Raw genomic sequence first — 26,186 nt, 5'->3', positions numbered from 1 at the left:
TTTAAAAGAGTTCACCTGAACAGAATCTCCTATATGAAAATAAATATATATATAAAACTTAAAAAACAAAACTTCCCAGCACCTAGTATGCTCAATAAATATTTGTTGAATAGATGCAAAAAAAAAAAAAAAAAAACCCACCAAAAAAACCCCATGTAAAACTGGTAGGATAAAAAAAGTATTGTTTATTAATTTATTTCAGTGCTCTTTTATATAGCAAAGTCTTCTAGTACTTAAAATATATTTTAAGAAATTGTTCTTCAGACAACTTGCATCTTTAGCTGTAAGGTAAATTATATTATTTAGAAACCATTCTTAGCTGATTTTTGAAGGATATCTGATATATTTGCTGTGTGATTTAGTGCTTGAAGGAATGTCTGGGATACTAGGAAGAATTGAACAATCTCTTAAATTATTCATAAGCTTCTCTTCCAGAACATAAATTAACATAGATGAAAAATGACGTGGTTTTATTTAGCAAAAACTCTTCTTATCTCAAGAAGGATATTTCTATAACCATTACCCAGTTCTCTGGCTAAGCAATAGATTGTACTGTTACTACAAATATAAAATCAATACTAAGAAATACTTTTTAAAAAGAAAGTGGCATTTTCTTTTTCCCTACTTCTGTGCACCTAGAGAATATATTGTACTAGAAAAACACATTAATGAAAATTAAATGTACTTTGTAACACATATTATTTAAAATAGTGTTGTGAATATATATTCATTATCAATGATTTTGGGCTCAGTGAATGATAAGAACTCTTGGGTGAAAATTTGATGTAACTGAAACCAGTAAATTTGGAAATGTTTCTTTAGACTCAGTTGATAATAAAAGTTGTTATATCAAATAAAATAATATTAAAAACTAATGAATATAGTAATGAACAATACAAATGCCTATTATTTTAGTTTCTGTTAACTCCTTTCCTTATAGCTGTTATATTTTTTGGTAAATCTAAACATTAAGTCCTTCTGTTTATTGGGCTGAATTCTATCCCAGAGGCAGATAAGATTCATGAAAGCAGGGACTTGTTTGCTGTCTGTAGCAGATAATGTGCCTGACACATATGAGAAGTGCTCAGTAAATAAGCAAATAAATTTTTGCTTTCATACCTTCATACTATTTGTTTTCTGGGTTGGTATGAACATGTTGCTAAATTTCTGTCAGGCTCTTGTCTATGTGATAATTCCTCAAATACTTAAAGACTTAGAAAATATGCCCTAATCTACCTTCACTCAGATGTTAGGAATTTCCTAAGTTAGTTCACCATACTATATGTTAAACCATCAGACATTACCAGTGTTTGTTTTTGACTTATAAAAATGACAGTTTTGTATGATTCAGCCTGATATTTTAACTCTAGATCTATTTAAAACAGTTGAGAAATATGCCAAAATAGAGAGGGCCAAAGCTGGGTTATGACAGGGTAGTTAAGAAAAGGTATACCTATTTGTACTTTATATGAGCTAAAAGTTGATAAGTTAATTACAACAGTAATTGTTATGAATGCACTCTTGTTGTTCTAAAACATGTGTATGCTGGACTCTTGTCTTTCTTTCTTGGCTGCCCAATATCTAAACTCTTCCTCATCATATCCCATGTGAGATACATTGTTTCACAGACTCTTGGAGCTAGGAACATGGTCTTGCTTCAGCCCAGACTTTGAATCAGAAGCTAGTAACTTGAACAAAAAGAGAACTGTGCCGACTCCATTCTCGGGACAGGTTGTATCATCAGTAGCAACTATCACCAGTCTAAGGCCAGTGGCAGCCGTTCTAGCCCTGTGCATGCTGTGCACGGTTTCAGTGGTGCCAGCTGCACAATGTAGGGGTGTCACTGGACCTGTTCTCCTTCCGTGACTTTGGACACCTCCTGGACTTCACAGCCTTCCAGCCTGGTGCTCCAGTTCTCTCAATGTTTTTATGTAGATTCTTTTCCTGCTCAACTTGGCCAAAGTTGTCATCTGTTGTTTGCAACTGAGAACCAGTGTTTTCTTGGCACTTGAATGGTCTATTGCTGAACCTTCTTTATTACCATAGAAGACAGAAGAACAATCATTTGGTGGCAGTGACTTGGAGCGAAGGGTTTTTTAGGACATGCATCACATTGTGTGCTGGTCTATGCTCAGCTGAATACTCAAGGGGGACCCTGCCGATCTTTCTCTGTGCAGGTCTCACTTCTGTAGTATTGTGAGCTCCAGATATCTTGGTCTCTCCTACTTTCAGCTCTTTATCATGAACATAGTCAGGTGACTGGGTTCCATCTGTGTTTCTCCTCCTTGCACAGAGGCCTAGACTCGAGCATACAAGCTGGGCAATCAAAGGGCTCAACTCATTTGTTTCTCATCTCTCAGGGTTTACTGACTATCATACCTTGGTGTACAGTGTCTTGCAAACCATTGTTTCATGTATTTTGTCCTTTTGTTGGTTGCTTCAGATGGGAGGGCAAATCTGATTCCTGTTATTCCATCTTGGTCAGAAGCAAAAATTTTAGATATGAAGAATTCCACCTAAGCAGTTTTTTTAATATGCATGTGGATACCACCGGTATATTCAATGAAAGTCATCATCTTATCAGCAATGATTTCATCTATTAAGGGTTTTCTTTTCAGATTGTTGCTTTTGTGTGCTTTACCCAAAGTATGAAATCACTGCAGATTTAACTGTCATAAATATGTTTGTTGTCATGCAAATTGTGTTTTCTGTCTCTTTAAAAAAACAAATCTCAAACAGGTATATAAACTAATCTTCATTTTAAGATAATATGTTGGTTTTTGAATAGCCATTTTTATAAAGACAGACATGTGTTACAGTAGCATGTTTGTGTTTCTTTTTATTTTCTTCAGAGGCAGCAAAAAGGACATTTCAAGAAAAAGGCATCTTGGCAGGAGAGAGCAGAAGTTTTAAGCCTCATTTGACCTTCATGAAATTGTCCAAAGTACCATGGCTCAGGAAGAAGGTGAGTGGACATTTTTATTGTAAGCCTTGTTTTACCAGCTACACCAGCCTTAAGCACGGTAGAGGGCACGAATGTCATTTGTAGTGGTTTTTGACACCCCACCACTATAGTTTCCAGGATTTCAAGTCAGTTTGGTTCCAAATCCCAAGGATGCTGGGTTGGCTCTCGAGCCTCCATGGAGACTGTTCCACCTGTTCCATCCTTTGCCACTGTGGCTATTAGCTGTATACGCTGACCAACACTTACTGTTGCTTCGTCTGTTACCACATATGCTTCATTCTTCCAAGAGCCATGAGGTGGTGACAGGGTTTTTTGTTTTGTTTTGGTTTGTTTTTTTTTGCTGCTTTCTTTGCTTTTGGTTTTTGCAGCCTGCCGCTCTCCAAGCTTCTTCCCATGGCCAGTATACACGTGCTGCTCATGGCAACTAGGTTGTTCAAGGTGGAACAAGCTTTTTAACTGCCTTTATATAGCTCTTTCAAGGTTTCCAAAAGACTACCTTACTCTTTCAGTGATTGTTTCCATTGAGGGCTTGGAGCAAGTTTTCCTGGGACTGGGAAAGAGGGTAACTGAGGGGACCCCTGTACTTAAAAATGCTTCTCCCTGAGGATGGTCAACAGGGACACAAGCCAAGGGCCATGTTTCTTGACTTCCCCTGTTTCAGGATGACTTTCTGCCTTCCCAGGACACCCCGTCCTTTCTCAGACGTTGGGATAACTTTTTACTTTCTTCTGGATTCATTAGCATTTCTCTTGGAATCCTAAGGGCACCCTTCACTGTTTTTCCCATTTCAGCCTAGGGAGTTTCTCATGCAAGTTAAGACACCTGCTGACCTGCTCTGATAGACCAGAGTTTGGGAGATGGGCATGCAGATTAGCATTCGCTCCTGCTCTCCATGACCCTTGGCTGCAGTTAAGACTGATTTGCAGTTCTATAAGTGAAGGTCAGGTTTATTAGTAAGTAGATCTTCTTTCTAAATTTGGCACATTTTGTATGTAATGTCTCTGTGCTTAGATAGTCTTTTTGGTCCTTTAATACATGTTTTGGAGTGATTGGCCATCCTGTTCTTCTGAGTTTTCTACAAACTATTGTAAATATCTTGAGATACTGTAAATATTTTTGAGGAAAGGAGATCTTGCATGTTTTTTGTTATAACTATGCCCCTAATCCAACAATAACTATATATATCATGTGCCACTCCAGAATATTTAAGTAAAAGTAACTTGTGTAAATAATAGATTTTGAAAATTGGAATGTTAACAACTGGCAAAATTTGTAGACTGACAGTTTACGTTTTCACTCGTTATCTTTCTTGTTTTGCTTTCAAATGGATTGTCCTCCTCACAGTGGTTTCAAACTTCATCACAGAATTGACAAATCAGTGGTGAAGGTAATAATCCACATTTCAATATGTTTCTTTTTCTTTACAATATTAACATTGAAATTAGAGCACCCAGAGACGTCTATTATAAAAAGGAATACTTAAACTACTCTAGGATCTCAATTTGGATATTTCAGACTGAATTTAAATGATTCCTTGGCAGCAGTTAATTTCACGGACTCTGCTCTCGTACTTGACAGAAACGGATATGAGACTAAGAAAGGTTAAATGGCAGAAATGAGGTCACATTCTCCTCAGTGCAGAGCCCTGTGTAGAATCCATCTGACCTCATTCCCAGTCTCATGCTTTTCCCTTCCACCTGCCACCCCTTTATCAAAATTAATTTATGTATGTGAGGAGCTCCCTGGTCCAAAGCGTATTAATTCAACAAATCTTTGAGTGCCTACTATGTGCCAGACACTGAGTGCTGGGCTTAGTTGTGATCAAAACAGTGCCTCCTTGGATGGTGTGTAAACTAAATCAGACTGTACATTTTTTTTACATTTTTAATTTTTAAAAAAAGTCTGTTTTTATTATTTTATTTTTTTTAAGGAGGGCACAGCTCACAGTGGCTCATGTGGGGATCGAGCCAGCAACCTTGTGGTTAAGAGCATCATGTTCTAACCAACTGAGCTAGCCAGCCACCCCTGTACTTTTTTTTTTAGATTAGAATGATTAATCTTTAGAAAATACATTATGACCATTCTGCTTTTCAGAAAGCCAAGTAAGAATTATCATTGCTTTAAAATTTATGGAATGACTCTGTTTCTGTACTACTATGCTGTTCAGTATTTTTGAATGCTTAAGAACGTGTATCTTAAACTTTGGGATTCATGAGTCATCTGGCGTGCTTGGTGAAGCTGCAGATGTCCACACTCTAATGTCAGATCTGGAGTTGGATGGACTTAAAAACCTTGGCTTTTGCTGTCCGGTAGTGCCACAGCTGATTCTGATCAGATGATCTGCAGAGTAGCACAGTAAGTCCCCACGTGTCTGTAGTTTCTTAGAACTTAAGCGATGTAATGAAACCAATTTTCCCACAGGCTAACTGATACAAGCACGAGGAAAGTTCCTGTGGCATCTCATCCACACTGTAATGAAAATATGTTATTTGAGGACCTGCAGGCTTAAGTAAATATCTAGCATTTTCTTTATGCAGCAAATCGTTTGTTTCACTGTAAAAGTTAAAATCAATATGAAAAGGTGGCATATGTAACAGTGGGTTTTAATTATGCTTTGTCGTTTGGAATGCAGATTATTTGAAAATACATGGTTCCTTGTCTTAAGTTTTTTACATTTCCAACTATCTGTTCTCTCAGCCCTAATTGTCTTCTGAGTTTTTATTCCGATCCACTCATTTATAAGGTAGTGGTCACTGATAAAGTCAGTAATGGAATGTATTCCTAGCATTCAGTGTTATTTATTTATTTAGATTGATAATGAAATGAGATGAGAGAGAGAAAGGTGCGTGAAGATTGATAGTGAAATAAAAGGAGAGAGAGAAAGGTGTGTGAAATAATAGGATTTTTTCTCAAATATTAGGAAGTTTGTCTCATTTCAAGTACTTTTCACTTTAAATGTTATTTTAAGTATGAAACTATTAGGTGAATATATACTCACTGTTAACAATCCAAATGTATACAAACCATAGAGTGAAAGATATTTTTTTTTCTCATTACCATCCTGCCATCCCTTTTTTCCAATATAATTTCTCTCTCTGTAGATTACCACTACTAGTATATCCTCCTGACTTTGCCTATACACTGCAAATATATGTAGGTACATATACATGCATATAATTTCTTTAAAACAGAAATAAATATACAGTTGACCATTGAACAACACAGGTTTGAACTGCACGGGTCCACTTATACACAGATTTTTTTCAATAAATACTGCAAATGTGTTTTCCTAATAACATGATTTTTTTAATAACACTGCATTTTCTCTGGCTTAATATATTATAAGGATATAGTATGTGATACATATAACATACAAAATATGTATTAATCAACTATTTTTGTTATCAGTAAGGTTTCCAGTCAACAGTGGGATATTAGTAGTTAAGTTTTTGGGGAGTCAGAGTTATATGCAGATATTTTCCATTGTGCAAGAGGTAGGAGGGTCAGTATCATTTTCTCCTGCATTGTTCATGGGTCAACTGTATATTATTTTGATTGATCATAATTTATTTTCCCTTTAATGAATATTTATGTTGATTTGTTTATTTGCTACCACAAACAATACTAAAGTCAACACCTTTGTTCATTTTTCTTTGGGTAGATAGACCAGTATTTCAAAAACCCAATTCCTTGAAGTGGCATTCCAAGGTCAAAGGGTTTAACTTTTTAACTTTTCAAAAACACTGCAAATTATGTTTTAAAACAATAGTGCCCATTTATACTTACAGCCACAATGTATGAGAGGAACATTTGTTAGGATAAACTTGAGGAAGAAGGACCATCGACAATTATGAATTGTGGCTTACAAATTGGTAAGCTCTTTGACCTGTAATTAAACAATTCCCATCAAAAAACATTAAATATTCATATTCTTGAAGATATCCATGTTGCTGAGATTATCCTATATATGTAATTTTATTGAGGTATAATTGACATATAACATTGTATAAGTTTAAGGTGTATGTGTATATATTACAAAATGATTCCCACAATAAAGGTAGTTAACACATCCATCACCTCCATAATTATCATTTAAAAGAAGAAATTATTTATAAAGATGTTTACTAAACTATTATCTATAATGGGGAAAAATTAGAGCTAACTTCCATAACAATAGGGGTATGTTTAAGTCAATTATGGTAAACCATATAAATGATGTAAGAAAGTATTAAAATAGATACTTATAAGTACTGCATAATAGCATAAAAAGGTAGCATAAAAATGTAGACTGTATATTATTATTTTGTTTTGTTTTTGCAAATCAGATCTTGATTTACTGTTTTTCATTTTTTTTGTATTTTTTAATTAATTTCAGCTGTACAAAACAGTGTGATAGTTAGACATGACTGTGTATTATATTTAAAGTATAAAAATAGTTTCCTTGGGTTTGTCTTGAACACACCTTAATGTATTGCAGTGTATTTTGGACATAAAAAGTGGGTTCCCTTTTCTGGAAGATCAGTGAATAAAGCTGACCTTAATGATTTAGCTCATGAATTTTTCTGGTAGATCAGTGACTGGAGCTGACCTTCATGCCACTCGGCATAGGTGTGTATAGTAAATCCCCCTTGACATATTCAGGATTCGTGCCTTGGTTGAGTTGGGGTTTCCTGAGGTTCTGAGGAACAATGGAGCCTTGGTGGGCTGAACTTGCAATGAAGTGGTGATGGGCAAGTTAGCTGTCCCATGACAGTTCCTGAGTGAGGAAAAGACACTAGATGTAGGAAACATGAAGGTTTTCTACTATCGTGAGGAGAAGTCCTTGAGTTTGTGGTATGGAGAGGTGGTGCACAGTGCAAGGGTTTAGGAAAGAGCTAATGACGTCTCCCACGTTGCTGCCTGGTGGTGTATTCCTTTTATTTTGATATAAACTGCTAGAAGGTTCTCTGTGTCATTTTTTTGTATTGAATAGATAGTGGTGTACTCCTAAGATACTTGTTGGTGGTCATGGTGATTATTGGTAAAAGAGTGTTCTGGGTAGAGGAGTGCTCTATATCATCGCAGGCAAATTATGAGATACTAAGAGAGATGATCCATTCATTATTATTTACAGGAGCTATGATCAGTTATTCTGTAATAGTACTTCAGTTGATTTATTTCACCATATAATGTGTCGTGTTTTTTTTAGTGACCTAAAAAACTGTTATCCATGTGGACATAAAAAATAAAAAAAGAATCAAAGTTGGAGTTATAATTGGTCTGTTCGTGAAGGTAAAATATCTCATTGACATAAAAGATGTGAACAGATGTCTGGTGCAGGGGATGAATTTTCCCCACCACTGGGATGGTCATAAAGATCTAGTGTGAGGATTTCCCAATAGTGTGCAGCGTTGGCTGCAGAAGTCCCTGGGCTTCTGAGGTACCATCTACTTGTAGGCACCTACTTGCACGTAATACAATTCAGTAGAAGTAACCAAAAGCCTGGTGGAGTAACCAAAAGTTTCTATAGATTGTGTTTAGAATTTTGAAAATACAGAAACTCTCCTTCAAATTTCCTGACAGAGGACTTTCTCTGCTACAGCGTATTCTGGTCCCAAACTTGAGTACTGAGGTTTTGAACTCAGATTCTGGGAAACATAAGATTTATCTTGGCAATTACATACTTTTCTGACACCACGAGGCATTTAGTCAATGTGTTAGTTTTGCATATGTTCAGTTTTGTAAAATTCCAGTAAGGTATATCACATAAGAGAATATTGGAAGGTAGTTGTGTATTTTAAAGCTATTTTGATTATCACTATGTTTTCAAAGTTGTAGTTTTTTTATTTCATCAAATGAATGCCTCAGAAAATCTTATTAAATTACTATATCTCTGAAGTAGTGTCTAAAATTCAAGTTAGTTGTATAGTTTCCACATAATATATTTGTTTCACATGATCAGTCAGCTACTTATTCAGCTACATGCTTCTCATGGGACATTCTTTTCGATTTATTTTTTTCTTTGAGTGACCTTGTATTTCTGTGATTTAAACATTGCAGAAACTGCTTGGTTAGAAGTGTATGCTAACACTTGATGGCAGAAGAAGACCATTTTCAAATCAAACAAGTGTCTTAATGCAGATCTAGACTCCTCAAGAAATAAATGTGGTCTTTTCATGGATAGATCACTTGTTTTTAATGCATAAATTATTTCCTGGGCTTCTTAGACGTCTTTCTTGACTTATGACTTTCAAATTGCTAATGTAGCACTTAGACTATCAAAGCCATAGTTTATTAGTTGGCGCTTCCTTGCAGCAGTTTTTCAGAGTCAGACAATGAGAGAACTTTGGAACGAAAGAAATGATCTTCTTTGAAGTTGTTAGCTATTTGTCACTTGAACTGGTTTGTTTTGAGTACAGAGTTTGATATGCACAAAGCAAGGATGGAGGGTGGTTGGTAATTGGACCATATGATGAAGTTGAGAGGAAGAAGGGAAGAGGTTATAGGGCAGTCATCAATAGGAGTAGTAATGGAAAGTAGAAAAGGAAAGCGTGTAGATAAAATTCTGTTCTGATGGTACAATTAAGGGGAAAACCCAGTCCCTGAATTGTTTTGTGATTGAATATACAGGACCAAAATTGTAATGAAGTTCAGTTGGCTGAATCCCAACCTTCTGCATCCTTCCCAGGCCAGGACCCTCTGCTGTCATCTTTCCTCACCTACTATGGTTATGTACTCTCACGTATCTATCAGCACCTTTTCTCAGGAATTTAACTAGCTTGGTGTAGTTTGGCTGCCACTCACTTGATAATGGGCCTTTAAACCATTTCAAAACTCAGGAGTACTAGATTATTCTTTCTCAAAGAAGTCTCTGTAATAAATTTGAAGAAGCATAAGTTTCTTGTTTTAGCTCTGTTATTTAGTACTGGACAAATCTCATAACCTCTCTTAACCTCTGTTTACTTATAGTGAGAGGAGGAGCTTGGTCTTAATGACTTTTGATTCCTATGCTGTTCTGAAATGTCTATAGGGTAAGCATTTTGACCAAATAGGCTAATTTGGCTTCACATAGAACATTTTTTTTTTTAAACTCAGATTGGCTTTCTTGTATGCATGGAAGGAGAATAACAGAAAGAAAAGGTCTTTGAGTACTGATAGGAAGATAGATGGTGGCAATTTAAATCTGTATTTTTCTACCTCTTCTGCAAATCTTATAGAGCAATAAAGACAATGGGGAAAATATCACAAACCTCAGTCAGTGAAACTAGGAGATAGAAAAATCTGTACCAAATTACGTGCAAGGATGTCCAGAAGCAGCTGGGACCAGCAGGACTTGCGTGAAAGTTTACTTTAGGTTAGGGAAGACTGTAGAGTGAGGAGCAGGCCTGTTGGTGACAGAACTCAGAAATCATCAGCAAATTTTCACGCCCAGATAGCGAGGGCTCCACTACACTGTAAGAAAGCACAGAAAGCGTGGAAGGGGGCCCAGAGGAGATGAATCACAGGAAGCACTGCTTTCAGAAGCGGAGGGGAGTATCTCCAGATACAATGCAGGAACTCGTGGCTGGTGATAGAGAGGCAGAGCAAGCCAGCTTTTTCTGGGGCCCATATTATTAAGACTAGTCCATCACTAGCAAAGGAGGAGGAAGCCTTGAGCAGAGCAGCCTGGAAGACTACACTGCCACTTCCTTCACCTGGTACCGAAAAGAAGGCACTTTAGATGCCCTTGGTATCAGTGAGCCTTTATTATTCCAGACAAAAGTTTGTCTTAAAAAAATATCCTGGGCAGCCAATGGCTCAGTTGGTTAGAGTGCTAGCTCTTAATAACAGGGTTGCCGATTTGATTCCCACATGGGCCAGTGAGCTGTGCCCTCCACAACTAGATTGAAGAAAACGAGCTGCTGCTGAGCTTCCAGAGGGGCGGCGAGATGGCTCAGTTGGTTAGAGCGCGAGCTCTCAACAAGTTTGCTGGCTCAATTCCCACATGGGATGGTGTGGGCTGTGCCCCCTGCAATTAAAGATTGAAAACGGCAACTGGACTTAGAGCTGAGCTGCGCCCTCCACAACTAGATTGAAGGATAATGACTTGGAGCTGATGGGCCCTGGAAAACCACACTGTTCCCCCCCACAAAAAACTTAAAAAAATATATATCCTTGGTACAAGACGAAGCAAATTATTTTAGTAATCTATTCCTGACTCTTTCAATGCCAAATTACTTAATTACTCATAATTTTTAGTTGTTTTGAGTCTCTTTTTATATTACCAGGTACCCTTAGATCTCAGGCTATACAGTATGGAATTCTCCTTGGATTTTTCTTATTTAAAATTCAGTAAATAAAACACATCACATCTTTTAAAAATCTTTTTGTTTAAGTAAAAATTCTATGAAATCTGCTGTGAGACTGAATTAAAATTTCTTCTGAGATAGTCTAGGTGCTATTAGTCAACTATGTCATCTATTGTGGGTCAAAGAGCTCTGTCTATACCTAGTAACTTCACTTAGGTTTCTAATACATATTTCACCTTCATCCTGTTGTTATTTCCATATATCGAAAATACTAAATAAGTAAGTTTACCATTGTTTAATGTTGTTCAGGGAATGGATAACAAAATAAGTGAAAGGACTTGTATTACTGAGCACCTTTCTTCCTTGATCCATTTCCTAACCTGTGCCACAGTTAATGTAAATCTTAGTGTCATTATTGCTTTCCCACTTCCTCCCTCAGTTCTTGTGACAGTCCCTTATTGGGAGGGACACCTTTCTCTGTTAGGTAGGACCTTCTGTCCTAAGTGGTGTGCATGGAATATGTCTGGGCAGTCGAAAAAGACGAGATAGGTGAAGCAAGGTGTTCTGTTGAGATGGGGAGTGGGAGGGAGAAGAAAGAAGAGTGTTGAAGGGGGGAGAGTCAAGGAATTTGATTGTGCATAATAAAGTGGGAAATTAAGCAGCTACTAGATGAATAGGAGCGGGATGAGCTACAGAAGCTCTCTAGGTCTTTCTTGCTTAACATTACAAGGCTAGAATTAGTGTACAGATGAACCTAAACTCTTTCGCCAATGTGCAGTCCTTTTTATAATATCTAGGTGTTTAACTCTTATTTGGATTGTATCTGGGGTTATGGACAACTGTATCTGTCTATAGATAAGCTGACCAATTTAGGTAAATGGTTCCATATTTCTGACCTCTATGCTAAAAAAAGCAGAACTCATTCAACCACAATGTAGGTATGTAGCAGTATATAGGTCAGTGTTATAGGACAAGCTAAAATTGTTTCTAAGGATTTTTCTGTGAGCTTATTACTGAATGATCTTCTGCAGAACAGCTTCGTTGTCCTATTTCATTCCTGTGATCCTGAGACTTTTTTATGCCAGTGGCTAGATGGCATTGCTTAATGTTGGAAAGTTTTGATTAGAAGGGAAGATACTGCATGGAAGGAGGAAAACAGATTAAGTTGAAATTGTATAGATCATATTGGGTGAGAAATGTTGAGGTGAGGGATATTTTGTGTTTATAGAACATAAATTCTTTAGTTTATAGAAATAAATGGTTAAGTTGATTAATTCACGAGAACTTGCCATTATTTGCTCCAAAGAGCAAAATGTTGGGAAAACACCTGTGATAGGGAGGAATAGGCTGTGGTTTGTTTACATGTGAATGACCACGAGACTGTGAGCCAAGAACACACTGAAGTTTAATCAAGGAGAGTTGAAAGTCCAGCTGAGATTGAGCTGTATAGAAAACATTCCTGGACGCCTTAGTTATAAGACTCTTCCTTTGTTTCCTCGTGATGAGAAAAGTCACATGCCAACATAATAATACATTATATGGCCAAACAGCATATGACCTGTCCTTTCATACCCGAGAAGGCTTGAGGGGGAATGGAGGTTTTTGCTAAGTAGACAAAGAATGAGCTTATATGGGAGTAGGCAGTGTTGTAAGTGTTCCAGTGAGCCTGCAACCTTGAGAGCCTGTTGGGTACCATTGACCTGTTACTTCTCTAGTTCGTATGTCATTAGTCAGTATGAATGAACTAAATGTTTGTCGGCTGAAGCCATGCTCTTCCTCTGTTTTGTTTGATGCCAGCACCTCCGGGAAGGAAACTCCAGGTCCACAAAGCAATACAGCCTATTGTCTGGGTGGCTTTTGTAGAGTGGCCTGAGCTGTTAGAAGCTGTATATCACCTTCGTCTGTGACTGCTTTCTTTTCCACGTGATGTCACCAGGGAGCATTCAGCCTCTCTCAAAGTGCTTGCATAGAGAAAGAGATTAAAAATATACAGCTCTAGCAGTGAGGTTTCTATCTATTAGTTGCTGAAAGATGTAACGTTATAAATGTTCGATGCGATGCTAAGATAAAGAGTTTCTACTTTTCCTTTCCCCAAAGCCTCAAGATTAAACAAGGCAGTAGAGCTGAAAGCAAGTGTTTAAATAGAGGGCTAAGGAGATGGCCCAGCTAAAGAACTTCCTGGTGTGCTGCATAGATGCTTCAGCATAAAATAAAATGAAGAATTGAGAAATACTGTATACTCAAATAAACAGCTGGATTAAAAAGTGCGGGCGATCTCTGCCAGGATTTTACTTTATTATCTTTATATTAGAAATATAAGAAGAGATCTTTTTACAGGATGGATTATTTGGATAATTTTTTTCTGTGTATAAGCAGCATCTATGAATTCTCGTCTCCTTCTATGAAATTCATTTAACATAGACATGTAATTCTCACTTGATTTATTAACATTAATGCAGAATATTAGAGGCAGGTATTTTAGAATACTAGAAGATTCCTGTTGGTTCTAGAAATATGATAGAATATATGATCATATCTTCAGTATGATTAATATTCTTAGAATTTTCTTGTTTTCAAGTAAATAGTGAAGAGCTTGAATATTGCCAATCTGTTCTTTTCAATTTACTGTGTTTTCCACTTATCCCGAATCTGAATCCAAACCCTATCTTTTACAAGCTGTACGTCCTTCTATAAGTGACCCAATTTCTCACTGATTCAGTTTCCTTCTCTGGGGAGAATATGGTACCATTCTCATGGTGTTATTGTGATTGTCAAATGAGTTAAAAGTTCTTAGAGCAATGTCTGTACATAGTAAATACTATTTATTTTCCATTATGGTTATACAGACAGTAGACAGCATCAATTTTTTCAGATTGGTTCATAACATGAGCAAAGTACCATTGTCTTTGCTGTCACTTTTCATCAGTCCTTCCTTTTTTATCTCTAAACATACGGACAGGCACTAGAGAGTGTCAGGGCCTCAATCAGGGAGACTAGGCAGAACCCATCCCCTTAAGCTGGCACAAGAGTGGTGGAAAGAGGAGACGGGAAGGCTGCTAGGAGCTTCTCACCCAGGGGTGCTGGATACTGGATCTGGTCACCACGCTGTTCTAGAGCCCATTGGCTGGTGCGGTGAAGACTCCACTTTCCATCCCTGTCAAAAACAGGCTTGGGTGGAACTGAGCCTGAATGGGAAGGGCCTCCGTCATCCCGATGGAGAGGGGCTGAGAGAGGATTGCAGCTAAGGAGGTAATCAAGGGGTCTACATAGTGAAAAATGTAGTTATGCCAAGAGATGAAGAGGTCATTAAGAATTATAAAGTAAGAGAAGGCCCATGTCAACATATAGTGGTTTGTATCACTAATATGTAACTTTTTGTCAGGGGCAGTGATCATAAAAAGTGATTTTAGTTTTTTAAACAATATCATACGACTAAAGATGCATAACCATTTTCCACTTACAAAAATGAGTGTAAAAGATTGCCATTCCTTTTTAAGCAGCCCAAAATGACAAGCCAGTTTGGCTTGGCTCTTCATTGACCTTCTGAATTTTGGTATCAAATCATTATCACTGGAAATGTACATTTCTTTTATAGCCACTGCATGACAGGAATAAACTATTGGAAAACACAGCAGAACTCTAGCTTACCATCAATAGGATACATAATCCCTTTGTCTGATATGCAGCCTGTTTATATTTTCATTATGGAAGCTGTGATTTTTATAAAAAGATAACAGGTCACAATAAAAACTTATCTTCGGTTATAAAAAAGCCTTAATCTTCTTAATAAAATTGGCTTTTCATCATTCTTCTGATCTCAACAACTTTTTCATGGAGGTTAAAGATGGATAATAAGTAGTTTATCTTTCAGAACCTTAAGAGAATGATTTCCACATTCAGATTGTTGACTAATGTGAATTTTTGTATTTCATGGAGCTTTACTTCCTGTATTGAAAATAGAATTGAATGCGTGGTAACATAAGTCTGAGCCCTCTTTGGTACATATTAAATTATCCACATCATTTAGCTAAATGTAAATGATATGGTGAGGGCTTCCTGAGTAAATAATTTCCATCACTTATCAGATGCAGCCATTAGATGATTCTAAAAATACTACTTATAATGCTCTCAGTGACATTTTTCCTGTGTTGGCTGTTTCGGTGCCAAGTTACAATCAAGAGTGAAGTTCCTCAGGGTTTCATGGTACACTGTATTAGAGGTTGTCAACTACTTTGAATGTTGTTGATAATTTCCCCTAAACTGTGACTAAAGCTAGGCCAAAAGGAATTGAAACTTCAGTCATTTCTAATGATTAATGAAGACATTTGAAAAGTTTTCCTGTTTGATATTTCTTGCCACTGATTTATTGTTTCAAAGTCTGATATCTTGTATTTAACTTCTGTTTTCTCTTTCAGTGTTATGTTGCATTTGATCAGTTATGTTGGATACAATCATAAATGTGAAACCCTTAAAAATATACTCTGTCCCTGTTAGGTTTAAGACAAAAATAATTTTCACACGTAATAGTAGACAATCATCAAGCATATTCAGAATTCCAGGGTTGAAGCATTCTTAGCATGGTTTTATTGAAGATACCCTACATATTATTTGTCTACATTTGAAATAACCTCAACTCTCTTAGCCTTTACAAAGGTCAATTTTTCTTGGCTTTGACCATTTTGTGATTTTCTTTGAGCTCTCCTAATATGTTATACCTCCATCGATCTTTAAATGACAAGGCCTTGGAAAGGGTATGACCTATGAAGAAGGGAAACAGAATAATTTGGGGGAGTCTAAAACCTGGAAATCATGCCATCACCCAGTCTTTTTTAGCTTTAAAATATAACCTTGCAGGGTGATTTCTCTGAGACTATTTTGGCAATCCAATGATCGATTCAGAAAATAGGAGACTTCGTACCTTTATTGTAAAGGATAACCAATTTTGATGTATTCATTTATTTTCTTAGAATGCTAGTCCTTTTTTTATTATGAAAGAAAACAGCATCTGCTGCAGCTGGATGGAGAGAGATTCAGATAGATTTTCCTAGAAAAGAAATATATTGCCATGGGACAAAGAGCCTGAAAAAACGAAATATACTACCAAATGAAAAATTTCCCAAAGAACAAAGATCATGCTAATATTATATATCAGACAAAGAAGATTCTTACCTATTTCTAGATGTTTTATTATTGAAGATGTTTTCTAATCAGAGTTTATAATTTTAGTTCCTCTTAAGACCTCATGCCTCTTTGAACCACAGCTCTCTCTCTAAATTATGAGTTAAAAAATTAATTCCATTTCACTCTCTAGTAAAAATTAACTCCTTTAGGCTCATGTTAGAACTCATCTGTGAACAATTCTTGCAAAACAGTTGGTGCTTCCTTTTTCCTAAAATTACATTAATTCACCTAGCATTTTAGCCTGTCTTATGTTTCCCTTATTTCTTACTTTAAAAAAAAAAAAATCTTACAAAACTGAAATGGAGATTATAGTGATTGGGTAGCCAGTGCTGGCATTGGTACCTTGAAAACTTAAGGTCTTTCTTTTTCCACTAAGTTATCACTAGTCTTCTGTCTGGTCTAAGGACTGATCTCTCTCCCACCCCCAAGTGTATACACACACACACACACACACACACAGGCATTTACTGTATTTCACTGTTTTAAGCACTCTTATAAATTCACTTATTTAGTCCATATAACACGTTGAGGTAGGTACTATTATTAACCTCCTTTTATAGTTGAAGAAACCGAAGTGAAGTAATATGGCTGAAAAATGGCAGAGCAGGGTTTGAACTCACAGTCTGACTGTTCCTCAGCATTACTTACCACAATGCTCTACTGTTTCTCTTGAGGCAGTCTACTCACCAAATCAGAAGAAATCCACTTGATTTCATTCTTATTGAAACCTAAATAAACAACGTTTGATGTTGTCAATACCCTCTTCTTGAAACTTGATCCTCTTTTGCACTTGTGGCAATGACTTGTTGAGCATGGCTGCATGCCAAGCTGTTCCAGGCACTGGCGGCATTTCAGTGACAAAAAATCAGACAAAAATCCTTTTCTGTGTGGAGCTTATATTCTAATGAGGAGAGACAGATAATGACAGACAGCGAAGAGTAAATACAATAAAATAAATTATATACTATGTTATGTAATGGTAACATCGATGGGAAGTGCTGTGGGAAAGTATACATAAATACGCACAAAGAGAGAAGGGTAGAGAGGATCTGGAAGTACAAATTAAATGATGGTCAGGTACAAATTAATGATCTATTAAGAAAGTAGCATTTGAGCAAGGAATTAAAGGAGATGGGAGATGGTTTATGAGGCTATCTCAGGGAAGAACATTCCAGGAAGAGGGAAGAGGCAGTACAAAGGCTTTGAGGTGGGCTTGTGCGTGGTGTGTTCAAGAAAGTGCAAGGAGGTTAGGGAGGCTGGAGAGGGGGAAAGGGAGAGTAGTAAGAGACCCTAGAAAGTCGAGAGGGGGCAGAACAGAACCTTGTAAGCTGTTCTGGGGAATTTGGCTCTTTGAGAGAAATGGGGACCCTTTGGAGAATTATCAAATTAGCTGGTTATCAAATAGTTCAACCACATTTCTATAAAAAACAAATATTGCATCCATCTTATTAAAACATTTTGCACATTATAAAATGTCAAGATAAATGCCACTTTTTCAAAAGTCACCCATTTCTCCACTGTTGTTGGAAAAGATTACTCTTTCCTTGATACCTCAAATTTCAACTTGATACATTGTTTCTGAAGCTTAAAGTATATGAGGTTTTGAATGTTGCCAAATTTAAACCAAAAACTCAAACAATTTTTTTAAATACAACTCATTCTAGGCAGAGAGACTTTAAAAACAGCTTTACAACAATTTTATGGTACCAATTTTCAAATGCCTGTAAGCAGTAACTGTATACCAAAATGTAATGTCAGATTCTAAATAAACGATATTGATATGAACTGGCTGCCTAGATGAAATGACTGATTGATGTGATCATGTGATTTTGTTTTGTCATTTCAAGGGAGTGAAAAAAATAGACCCCAAATTATATGAAAAATTTCTCAGTCACAGATTTGGAGAAGAAATGGTCCATCGCATCGATCTTTGCTCCATGGTAAAGAAAAAGCAAAGTAATGGTTATTATCACTGTGAGTCTTCAATTGTGATTGGTGAGTGCCTTAAAGTATCTGTTAGCTTTATTTTGATTTCTTTAGTCTCATTTTATTTTGGAAATATTTAGGACTAGTTGTATATGTTTTCCTCAATGACATGTTTTCCTGTTAATAAATACTATGTTTTGGGAATAATACACTGAAAATTTTGTGGGACATATTTAGTATTCATATGTATCAGTCAAGATTTCAGTATGTATACTTTTTCTACTTTTGTGCCTTAAAAATAATTGTAATGAAGTCTTGAAATGTTGATTCAAAATGCATTTCATTTTAATTTTATTTCATGAATATGGAGAAAACATTTTCTCCTGTGAAGGCTTACATGACCACATGAGGCATTATCATGCTGTTCTTAATTAGGAATAGAATGTCCCAAGCAAAACTTTCACTCTGAAAAGAGAAAACCTTTGTAGGTGGCCTGCAAAGATTGAAAACTTGTCCTTCATTTTTTTCCCTAAGGGAATCATGTTTTGAGGGGAAACAAAGATTCATACATAAATGCTTCTAGCATTTAATCGGGGAGATGGTATGTGATGAGACAGACTTGTACACAATTACGAGCGTCATATGTTTCCAGGTGAAAAGTGTGCACACCAAATTAAAATTTTTTAAAAACCAGAACAGGGCTATCTCTCATCATTTGCAATGTGAATATATTTCAAAGGAGCCTTATCTGTTAGGATGCAAATTTTCTATGTCAAATTAGGCACTATTCTTACAAAATTGTGAACCTGAAGACAACCTAATTTGTATATTTTTGAAGTAACGTGAAAATTCTCAAGATAAAAACATGCTTCTAAATATTTCAAGATCTTCAACCAAGAGAATTTCTCTACACTTCAGCTTGAAGAATAACTATGGAAATATATGTCCTGAAAGAATCTTAGCACTGAAGTTTATTAAAGCACTTTAAAAAATGTTCAAGAGACACAATTTATTTCCAAGAGAAGTCATCATTTTACCTTCCAGAGATATTAGCTGTCTTAAACAGAAGATACTCAGTATGTCAATTGTATTTTATGTTCTAAAACATTTCAAATATATTTTAAGGAAGATTTTTTTGTTTGTTTTTATTTGTTTATTTTTTTATTTTAATTTATTAGTTTCAGGTGTACAAGACAAGGTAATACTTAGACGTTTATCATTTATATCCCTCACACTGTGAACCCCCCTCCCCGCATCCACTATCCCTTTTAAGGAAGATTTTTGTGTTTTCAGAATCTCTTTAATGTTTCCAGAGCTGTCTCCCATTGAAGTGTTGATGAGGAACAAACATTTCTGTTTAGGTTCATTGCAAAAGGCAAATTTGAATCCTTGTGTAATACAGAGTTTTGCTAGTAGCTTTCCGTATCTTCTCTGTAATTGCTTTAGGCCAATCTTTAAGGAAAACTAAGTACTTCATTGTCTCATCTACTCCCACTCCCAATTAAAAAAATAAACAAAAAAAGCAATATGTAGATTTTACTGAAGATACTATGGGACTGCGTAATACATGCTTCACCTGTATTGCGATTAGACAGCTCTGTGCAGCTCACCACAAATCACTTGTTCTAGCCTCTGAATTTTCTCTTTTGTTGCTCTTTTGCATTTTTGTCTCTAAAATTCCCCTTATTCTAGGCAATTTCTTTAACTTTTTTTCCTTAGGCTTCTTTATCTCTTACCCTTTTCTAATTCAGAGCAATTTAGCTTCTTTCAAACTTCACCAATCTTGTATCCCCATATCAATCATTTAACGTTATTAAAAAAAAAAATGTTTTTTGCCCATTACAAATACTGTTTTTCTGTCACATTTTGTGACATATGAATTTGAAGATAATAGCTATGTCTAAAATTATAATTATTATGTTAAAATAATCCAAATTTGATACATACGAGAGTTCTTTTATTTGCTATGGGTAATTATTGATTTTCTCGATCTTACCTGAGTTTTGTAATAGAATTTTTAGCAGGTTTCACGATACTTTGTGAGTTTTATTTCTTGATCAGATTTAATTAGTTTACAGTGGTTTGGTTTCTCTTTAACTTGATCCTAACTCAAATTTAGTACCTGTTTCCTGAACCTTGAACCTTTATTTTACTGTATGTGTTAATAAAGTGGGACAGAGTTCAAATCTTAAGATATTTTGTATTCAGAATTCTAGGGTAGAAGTTGGATTTCAAGGACTCTGGGAACTGGAAATTGTTTATAAAACTGTGTATATAGGTACTATATGTGAATTTTTTCTGGGGAGAGAATTTAATAGGTTTGCATATTTTCTATCTCTTACTTTGTTAATGGTGCATTCTTGGAGAATGCTAGATTCCAAATCACCCATTTTCTGTTCAACTGTCTCTGTAAGGCATCGTGTGTGTGTTTGTGTGTGTGTGTGTGTGTGTGTGTGTGTGTGTTTAATATCAATGACTATATATGCTTCACTTCTAAGATTTCCAATTGATTCTCTTTCATATTTTCGTATTCTGTTCTTTGCTTCACAGACACTATTCCTTCATTTATCTCTTGGAGGATTTCATTGTAGTTAATTTTTGACGTTCTTTTCATGTTTTACATGTTGAGTTCCTTGGGTATAAATTCTTCTATTTTGGGGGTATTTGGTGGTACAGAGTTTCCTCTGGTGCGTTTTAAGTTTTTTTCAAGGGCTCATCTTATTGTGCATGTTTCCTCCTCGTAACCCCATGTGTGGTTTTGCAGATATCAGTCGTAGTCCCGCAGGGTACACTGCGCTGATGAACTGGGTTAGGAACTGTCAACAACAGCAAACCATCCTGGTCCATAAAGAGTTGGAGTTCATTCTTCTTGTGTCGTACAAATTTGTGAGGTTTTTTAAAGACTAAAGGTAGTTAACCCTTTGTCTTCAAATATTGGCTTCAAATGTTTTCCAGATTGTGTTCTGCATTTAATTTTGATCACAAAGGGTTTTTCACATTAAATGTTTAAAATTTTGTTAAATTACAAATTTAAAAAGTTCTGCGATTTCTTTAATTTTTATGACTAAGGAAAGTCATCTCCGTACCAAATATTGGATACACATTCATTTATATTTTCTTATAGTTTTTTTTTTTTGCATTTGGGCTTTGAACCTGCCTATTCTGATCAATAATATAAGTACTCAGACACAGAAATCCAGTTACCAAAAGTGGGTGTGAAGTAGGGATTTGGTTTTAAGAATATGTTTTTATAATTTTTTTTACATCCCACCAACCTTAGTCTCTGTTCCAAAGATCACAAATTAGCAGCCTTTCATGTTGTACTTGACTGGAACAGGGTTTTTTTTCATTTGTTTGTTTGCTTTTTTATTTGAATAACGTGCCAACATTGGGGTGATTTTTTGTGAAAAATCTGGTGTTCTGCCACCTTCTGAACAATCTGAAAATGTAGCCACATAGGTCACACTCTTGCATGGCAACAATTTCCTGGATGTGGTAGAAGGTACACTGACCTTGAATTGAAAGTAGCTGCCTTTTGTCAGTCCTCTTACACTATTGTTTTTCTTATAGTTTTCTTGACTGTTCACATTACCTATTTGGCTCCTGAAGGCACTAGAATTTGGACCTTCTGCCAGCCGTTGTTCTCTGTGCCTGTTTTACATTTCCATGCTGAGCATTCTCCTTTTCATCTTCCGCTACCCGTGCCGTTACGTGGCGTGTTAGGGGAGTTTGCTAGGAGGTAATCTTCATGTTTTCAGATACAAGAAAAGGTACTACATTTCAGTTCTTCCATAATCAAAACTTTGGGTGATACTATGCCTACTTAATATCGGGCTACAACTCCTTACAAACTGCCCTCAACCCCACAACAAACAGGGGGAAGAAACAGGAATAAAATATGGTTCAGATATCCTAGGGTGGTGAAAGCTGTTCTCTGTGAGCTACTACTGGAGTTGGGTGAATTAATTTTGTGACGTAGCTATGTTCCACTTATATTTCCTTAGGGAAGGTAATTGACTAACTGACATCCTTTGTAAGACCGATGAGCAGTTTAGTGCTTGCAAAAATTAGTTCACTTTCAGCTGTCAGACTTATAGGAGGCAGTAGGGAATTTGGAAAGGTCTAGAAGGTAAGTTTTTTGCTGGCCAGTGTATTGCTTTATAATTTCTGCAAGCAGTGGTGGGTTTTCTGGGATTGCCAACTGTATTTTGTTTAATAATAATTCACCATTAAGTTAGTGAATGTTATTGAGTGTATATAATGTATATATGCCTCTTTGGTATCGTGACATACAGAGAAATATATGACATAGTCCTTAAGAGTGATATAGAGTCACTGGGCAGCTAAGATTATATCTGAGAAATGGAGAAGGAAGAGGAATAGATGAATAGGACTTTGTCTATAACAGTAGTAGGCTTTGATAGGAAACAGTGGAAGAGGTTTATACTTTTACCTTCTAGGAGAGTGTGGGGATGGGGAGTGGCAGAGCTTGGATAAATAGGATTAGATTGAGGAGCAGACAGATGGATAATAGAGAAAGGATAATTTCTAGGAGCAATAGGTATGATTTACCGGGGGAAAGAAGCAATGGACTGGGAGGCGGGGTAGAGGCAGTATTAGTGATAGGAGGCGCATTGCAAAGACTGTAGTGATGGAGTCTGCTGTGTAGTAAGCTGGGGAAGCTACAGAGGAGCAGGTTCTTGGTGTATGTGTTTGAGGAGTTGGTGAGGCGTGTAGGAAAGGAGATGGGCACAATCACACACACAGAGGCAGTGATTGTGTAATAAAGGCGACTGAGGAGATAGATGTATGAAAAAAGAGGGTGAAATTTAGTACTCAACATAATGACACAGGACTGGACCCTAAAGGTAAGACCTTCAATTAGCTTCAGACTGTAGCACAGAGGCAATGAGAGGGCTAGGGTTGTGCCAGCCATAGGCTCAAATAGAAGCAAACAGGCCTGCACAGATATAGTGATAGAAGAGGAAACGTGCCATACAGTCAGGCAAGATACAGTCATTATAAGTACCGTGAATTCAGTCTGTGTCTGGTGCCACACAGATCAGACCAGCAAGATACCAGACTCAGACTTTAAGGCTGAAACTCTATGGAGAATTGTGAGTGAGGTGAGTCAATGAATTCATTCTATCCAGATGTCCCTGCTTTTTGAGAATCACCCTTAAGAGACCTAGACAGCTTAGATCAGTCTTGTCAGTCTTAAAATGCTTGTCATCGTCCATCCAGTGATTTCCAGTAGTTGTATCTAGGTGGTGGTTCTACAGAAGGAAAGGACTTTTGGGGTTGCATATGGGGAGACCCTCAGCTCTGACTTTGGTGTCCTAATCTTCAGTGCTGCTTCACCCGTAGGGGCCAGGGCAGAGCTCCAACAGCCCTGGATATTGCCTGATTTTAGTTATGTTGGACATGGGGTTCTTCTTTATGGAAGAGAATACTGTCAGTGTAATTGACTCATAGTTGATGCAGCAGGTAGAGGTGGGGGGAGAAGGAAATCAACAGTTTATTTCACTGAACGGAAGGCATAGCTAGGACAAAAATCTCTGTGCTTGCTAGAATCCTTAAATCTTAGCCTTTGTCAGATCACTTATAAATTTTACAAGTGTTTAATTTAAAAATGTTTATATTGCTTAAATGCCATATGCCCATGTAAAGGTCAACTTAGTGGGTAGCCATATTGGGGATAAGTACGTGCTTGAATGTCAGGTTTTTTTTTTTTATGTGACTCATTTACTTTTTGCTGTAGAAAAAATGCAATTCAATGAATGATTTAATGTCCTAATAACGTATAAGACTACACTTTTGTTGGGTTATAGATTCTTTTAAAATATTACTTTAGTTCATTAGTTTTCAAAGCTTGGATCATAAATCACCTAAAAGTCCCTGATACTTTTAGTGGTCTGCGAGGAAAAATGATTTTTATAATGATATTAAACCATTATTTGCCTTTTCCATTGGCGTAACATTTACACTAAAATGTTTAGGGTAACATTTTTACACTAAAGGTGCAAAATCAATGGTGGGTAAAACTGTGTGTGGCCAGTGTGAATCAAGGAAGTCGCAATTAAAAAAATTTTTTTTTCTTAAACAAACTTTATTGGGGCAACAATTGTGAGTAAAGTCACATAGATTTCAGGTGTACAATTCTGTAATACATTATCTATATCTCACGTTGTGTGTTCACCACCCAGAGTCAGTTCTCTTTCCATCACCATATTAAACCAAAAAATTTTTAAAAGTCAATTTCTCGTAAGAATATTCTTGCTAACTAATAAAAATTATTATTTGTATTTAATCTTAACCTTTGAGAATGTCTTTTTAATATTCTGTGTAACAAACAAATAATAATCTGTGCACCAAGCATAAACACTTCTGCTGCATATTGACGTAGGAAGTTGACTCAAGGAGAAGCACTGTGATTGTTTCTGCTGTGAGCTAACGTAGCCACTTTTGTTCATGGTACACCATTTTTGTCTTGAAGAACGACGGACAAACTGTTTTTCACACTTGGGTATCTGACAGATGTTTTTTTGAAAATAAATGAACTTTTCCTATCAAGGACAGCTGACGTTATTTACGGCTAATTATAAAATTTAAACTTTCAGGCAAAAGTAAGAATTTTGAAAAACTATTACCATGAGATTGACAGTTTCCTAAAATTCAAAGACTTTTTCCTACTTTTTAATTATAGAAAATTTTGTACATAAAAAGAGAGAGCATAGAGTAGAAAAATGAACTCCATGTCTGTTTGCTTTTATCTATGTTACTACTATTTTTACTTTATTGAGGTGTAACATATATAAAACTTGCACATATTTAAAGTTGTACACAAAAGCAGTGGTGGGTAAAACTCTGCATAGCAAATATGAATTAAGGCAGTTGCAATTTTAAAAAATTTTCAAGTCAATTTCATGTAAGAATATTCATGCTGAGTAGTAAAAATTATTGATGAGTTTTTAACATATGTATACACCTGTGAAACCACTATCACCATCAAGAGTATTACATTTCCATCACCCCCAGAAATTTACTTCCGCTCTTTTGCAGTCCATACTTAAAGACTTTCCTAATGAGATGGGGTGATATTAATGAATTTGTTTTTGTGATGTTATACAATGAAATGTGTCAATATATGGAAGATGTACATAACTCAGTGAATCAGTATTTTTTAAATGAAGAATGCATGTTGTTATGAAGACATGCATGGATAAAAGATCATCAAGATAGTAAAAGATTTGACTATACAGACTACGAAAAGTTCATTGATAAGTTTTAAGGTTCCATATTGTAACTGAACTTTAAGAAACTACAACTTGTTGAGTTTTGGTATCAAAGAAAATTATCCACAATTATCTAAACTGGCTGTTATTTTCCCTTTTCCATTTATGTATATTTTTTTGTGAGACTGGAATTTTTTATAGATCAAATGAAACAACATTTTATAATAGATTGAATGCAGGATCAGATATGAGGATAAAGCTCTTTGATTAAAGCAGACATAAAATAAAATTGCAAAAATGTAAATTAATGCTATTCCTGTCATTATAAATTTTTTTAGTTTAAGAAATATAGTTGTTTTTATAAACACTTATGATAATTTTATTATAATGGGTTTATTATTGATATTTTCAAATGAATTAATACATACATTTTAAAAATTCTATTTTAATTTCTAATGCAGTAAATATTGATAAATGTAACCCACATAAACCAAAGCTCTTGGTGGAGGGGGAGATTGTCAGAAAAACTTTAAAAGTGTAAAGAGGTCCTGAGGCTAAAACATTTAAGAACTGCTGCTCATCTCCATCAAAATCCCAATGGCATTTTTTAAA

The 26,186-nt window shown here is 36.0% G+C and overlaps 1 protein-coding gene across 3 annotated transcripts in view; it reads left to right on the top strand.

Moving 5' to 3' along the window:
- Positions 1 to 26,186, top strand: part of AKAP7 (A-kinase anchoring protein 7) — a 110,675-nt gene that overhangs the window by 44,182 nt on the left and 40,307 nt on the right. For all 3 annotated transcript variants that reach the window (XM_081045234.1, XM_081045236.1, XM_081045235.1), the window contains exons 6-7: positions 2,853 to 2,965; positions 18,261 to 18,408. In XM_081045234.1, the coding sequence (XP_080901360.1) occupies positions 2,853 to 2,965; positions 18,261 to 18,408 (261 nt within the window). The remainder of the gene's footprint in view (positions 1 to 2,852; positions 2,966 to 18,260; positions 18,409 to 26,186) is intronic.

Source organism: Rhinolophus hipposideros (assembly GCF_964194185.1).
Source record: "Rhinolophus hipposideros genome assembly, chromosome: 3".
Classification (NCBI taxonomy): Eukaryota; Metazoa; Chordata; class Mammalia; order Chiroptera; family Rhinolophidae; genus Rhinolophus; species Rhinolophus hipposideros.
Note: the sequence above shows the minus strand (reverse complement) of the source record. Positions and strands in the feature narration are given on the sequence as shown.